Below are 4,789 nucleotides of genomic sequence, written 5' to 3' on the forward strand. Positions count from 1 at the left end.
AGGAGCCACTACACAACTTTCTTATGGCCTTTGTGCTGAAAAGATGCCCTTTAGTGGAGCCAACCCGGATGCATTAGAACGTCCCTGTCTCTGATCACCAGCTGGAAGAGCCTTCCCTGGAAGGTGGAGCCCATGGCCCAGTCCTGAATACTCCACACCCTCAGTATCTGGGGGTCCCAACACCCCTTTCAGGAGTATGACTCAGCACAAAAGTGCTGATGAAGGAAGCCTTTCTCCTGGCTCCAAAGGTTCATGTTTCTACCTCATTCCAGGGTTAATTTTACCCAGATCATGCATCTCAGCCTGTCAGAATCCCATGCGAGTCAGTCAACCATCCACTCCTCAAATCTCTGCTGACTGCTTTCCATGCCTGGAAGCTCTCACCAATGCCCTGGTTCTTAGCTGCTCCTGGTTCTCCATGGGTCTTTACTGGCCGTGGCTACTTCCCTGCCATCCCTAGCACGCACTGAGCCAGCCTCACCCCGCAGTGTACAGTGTCCTGCTAATGAGGTCCCTCCTGTGACTTACTCTCTAAATGCCTCCTTCCTCCCCTGGTTTGCATTGGTTCCCTGCTTCCCCAGAGTCCCCCCTGCCTCTTTCTCCTCAGAGATGCTATCCTTCCAGTCTACATCCCCGTCAGGAATTCTATGCCTTTAGATCCCCAAACTTTTCTGGAATCATATATCTGATGAGCAACCCATAAAAGTGCTTAATGTACTAAGCCAACTCCTGTGAGCTTTGACTGTGTTCTTAGTGGGGGTAGGGATGAGAATGAGAAAGGTTTTAACATTTAAAAAAAATAAAATAAAAGCATGGCTCTCATGTAAATATAAAATAAAAACGTGTCAAAGATTTTATTTAACTCATTAATGAGGAAACCAGTAAGATGTTACACATCATTCAAAGGAAAACTCATAGAGCCATACATATACAGGCAGGCAATAAGTAATGTTGGGATGAATGCACAAACAGATGCAAAATTAGTCCAAAATAAGTTGCATTCCACCAGACACAATTCATTTGCATTTCTGTGGACAAGAATAATCTGCATTATTATTAGTTTTCTATAATTTAGAGTTATAAAATAGCTCAAAATCAATGAAAGGTGGACATAACCACGAAGGGTACTCTAAAAAGGACACCCAGTAAACCTTTTCTTTGCCAATTTAAAAATCTTTCACAATTTTCCCTGATAGGAGAAAGGCCTCTCCCCTTTCCCATAGGAACCCACATCTAACATAACTATCGGAAGCACTGTCTGTGAGTGGGAACGGGCATTTCTGCTTGTGGAGACCAATATATGTGTCTTCAAATCCAAACCTCAATAAGTGCTATAGACTGAATGTTTGTGTTCCCCACCCAAAATCTGTATGTTGAAATCCTAACCCCCCAGTGTGATGGCATTAGGCGGTGGGGCCTTTGGGAGGTGAGTACATCGTGAGACTGGGGCCCTCATAAATGGAATTAGTACCCTTATAAAAGAGACCCTGGAGAGCTCCCTCGCAGAACCCGACCACACTGGCATCCTGACCTTGGACTTCCAGCCTCCAGGTACTTTGTTACAGCAGCCTGAATAGACTAAGACAACTAAAGCATGGCAGCTTCCTCCCTTTTAAAGCATTGTTATTAAGAGTGTGGTCCGGCATTACCTAAAAAGCTGGTTTAGAAATTCAAATTTTGGGACTTCCCTGGTGGCGCAGTGGTTAAGAATCCGCCTGCCAATGCAGGAGACACGGATTTGGGCCCTGGTTCAGGAAGATCCCACATGCCGTGGAGCAACTAAGCCCGTGCACCACAACTACTGAGCCTGTGCTCTAGAGCCCACGTGCCACAACTACTGAAGCCTGCATGCCTAGAGCCTGTGCTCCCTAACAAGAGAAGCCACTGCAATGAGAAGCCCACGCACCGCAATGAAGAGTAGCCCCCGCTCGCCACAACTAGAGAAAGCCCGCGTGCAGCGATGAAGACCCAACGCAGCCAAAAACAAAATATTAATTAATTAATTAATTTAAAAAAAAAGAAATTCAAATTTGGGCTTCAGTCTAAATCAGAATCTATATTTTAAAAGGTCCCAGACCTAAATAAATGGAAAGATATCCCATGTTTATGGATCAGAAGACTTAATATTGTTAAGATATCAATACTCCCCCAAATTATCTACAGATTCAACACAATCCCTATCAATATCCCAGCAAGCTATTTTGGGGGAAAAACTGTCAAGCTTATCCTAAAATTCATATGGAAATACAAGGGACCCAGAATAGCCAAAACAATCTTGAAAAAGAAGAATAAAGTTGGATGACTCATACTTTCCTATTTCAAAACTTATTACAAAGCTACAGTAGTCAAGGCAGTGTTGTACTATCATAAGTTTAGATATACAGATTTACAGAATAGAACTGGGAGTCCAAGAATAGGCCCATATATTTATGGCCAATTGATTTTCAACAAGTATGCCAAGACTATCCAATGGGGAAAGAATAGTCTTCTCAGCAAATGGTACTGGGATAACTGAAGACCCTCACACAATAGAATGAAGTTAGATTCCCTACCTCACATCATATACAAAAATTAATTCAAAATGGATCAGAGACCTAAATGTACCTAAATCTAAGAACTAAAACTATAAAATTCTTAAAAGAAAACCTAGGTGTAAATCTTTGTGACCTTAAATTAGTCAATGGTTTCTTGATATGACACCAAAAGCACAAGTGACAAAAAAAAAATAGATAAATTGTACTTCATCATAATTAAGAACTTTTGTGCTTCAAAGGAATCACCATTAAGAAAGTGAAAAGACAACCCACAGAATGGAAGAAAATATTTGTGAATCATGTATCTGATAAGGGACTTATATCCAGAACAGATGCAGAACTCTTACAACACGACAATAAAAAGACAAACGATTCTATTTTTCAATGGGCAAGAGATTCGAATAGACATTTCTCTAAAGAAGACATGCAAATGGCCAATAAGTACATACAAAGGTGCTAAACATCATTAGTCATTAGGGAAATGCAAATCAAAACCACAATGTGATACCACTTACTATCCACTAAGATGATTAAAATTTTAAAACAAACAGACAATAACAGTGTTAGAACCTTCACATATTGCTGGTAGGAATGTAAAAATGGTGCTTTGGAAAACATTCTGGGAGTTCCTCAAAATATTAAACATAGAGCTACGATATAACCCAGCAATTCCATGCTTATGTATATTCCCAAGATAATCAAAAACATGTATACACAAAAACCTGTACAAGAAGGTTCATAGCAACATTATTCATAATAGCCACAAAATGGAAACAACTCAAATGTCCATCAACTGATGAAAGGATAAATAAAATGTGATATATCCACATAATGGAATATGATTTAGCAATAAAAAGGATAAAAGATTTAAAACATTATGCTAAGTAAAAGAAGGCAGATACAAAAGGCCACATACTATATGACTGCATTTGAAAAGTCCAGAACAGGCAAATCTACAGAGATAGAAAGCTGATTAGTGGTGGCCACACCTGGGGGGAGGCGGGATGGGGAGTGACTGCTAACGGGTAGGGAATTTCATTTTGGAGTGATGAAAATACTCTGAGATGTGGTAATGGTTGCACAATTCCATGAACATACAAAAAAACAGGTAAATGTTCACTTTCCAAAGGTGAATTTTATAGTATATGAATTATATCTCAATAGGGTTATTATTTTTTTTTAATGGTCTCAAGACAGTGCAGAGTTGCCCTGGGTTTCCGGCCTCACCCAGGTTCCTAGGGAACCTAGAGCACGGTGCCCCGCCCCCTTCCGGCCACCGTCACCCCCTTCCAGTAATGGACCCGCCCCCCGCTCTCTGTCCCCCTCCCCTTCCCCGTTCTAGAACGTTCCGTCCCAGAGAGGGTGCCCAGCGCCTCCGGCCGCCCTCTTCGACAACATGGGGATGCTCCGAGGCCACCACCGCGGGTCCCACGGCTTCGCCTTCACCTTGGCCTTCACGCCCACCAGGCTGCCCGCGCCGCCCGCCATGCTGCCCGCGCCGCCCTCGCAGGTGCGCCAGAACTACCACCCTGACTGCGAGGCCGCCGTCAATAGCCATTTCACCCTGGAGCTCCACGCCTCCTTCGTGTGCCTGGCCGTGGCCTTTTACCTCGACCGCGACGACGTCGCCTTGAAGCACTTCACCGGGTTCTTCCTGCGCCGCTCCCACGAGCACAGCGAGCGGGCCCAGGGCCTGATGCGCCTGCAGAACCAGCGCGGGGGCCGCCTCCACTTCCAAGACATCAGGAAGCCAGCCAGTGACGAGTGGAAGAGCGGCCTCAAGGCCATGTGGTACACCTTGTGCCTGGAGAAGCTCGTGAACCGGAGCCTGCTCGACCTGCACCAGCTGGCCACCGACAAGAGCGACCCCCACCTGCGTCTCTTCCTGGCAACTCACTATCTCGGCCAGCAGGTGGCGTTCATCAGAGAGCTGGAGGGTCATGTCACCACCCTGAGCATGATGGGGGCCCCGGACGCCGACCTGGCAGGGTACCTCTTTGACAAGCTCACCCTGGGCGACAGCGACCAGAAGAACTGAGCCTGGACTTCCCCAGAGCCACGGGGTGACCAGAGCCCTGGTCACCGTGCCTGCCATGCAGACGGCAATAGTGCCCTTGCAGAAGAAGTTCACTTAAGTTTTTTTCTTCCAGTTTTTCTGTTTCTTCCAATAAAGTTATTGGCTCATAAGTAAAGGTCTCTGGTTGATTCATGTGGGCAAATCGCTCACTTTTTAAAACAGGTATCCAGGAGGCTCT

At 45.1% G+C, this 4,789-nt stretch overlaps 1 protein-coding gene across 1 annotated transcript; it reads left to right on the forward strand.

Moving 5' to 3' along the window:
• The first annotated feature begins 4,020 nt into the window (after positions 1–4,020).
• On the forward strand, positions 4,021–4,572 carry LOC118888737 (ferritin heavy chain-like). The gene has a single exon (XM_036840126.1). It carries the CDS (start codon positions 4,021–4,023, stop codon positions 4,570–4,572), a length of 552 nt encoding a protein of 183 aa, XP_036696021.1.
• Positions 4,573–4,789: the final 217 nt, after the last annotated feature.

The sequence above is a fragment of the Balaenoptera musculus genome, chromosome X, assembly GCF_009873245.2.
Source record: "Balaenoptera musculus isolate JJ_BM4_2016_0621 chromosome X, mBalMus1.pri.v3, whole genome shotgun sequence".
Taxonomy (NCBI): Eukaryota; Metazoa; Chordata; class Mammalia; order Artiodactyla; family Balaenopteridae; genus Balaenoptera; species Balaenoptera musculus.

What these genes read in the sequence shown, in the direction of transcription:
- LOC118888737 (XM_036840126.1), top strand. Translation starts at nt 4,021, where the DNA reads ATGCTGCCCGCGCCGCCCTCGCAGGTGCGCCAGAACTACCACCCTGAC.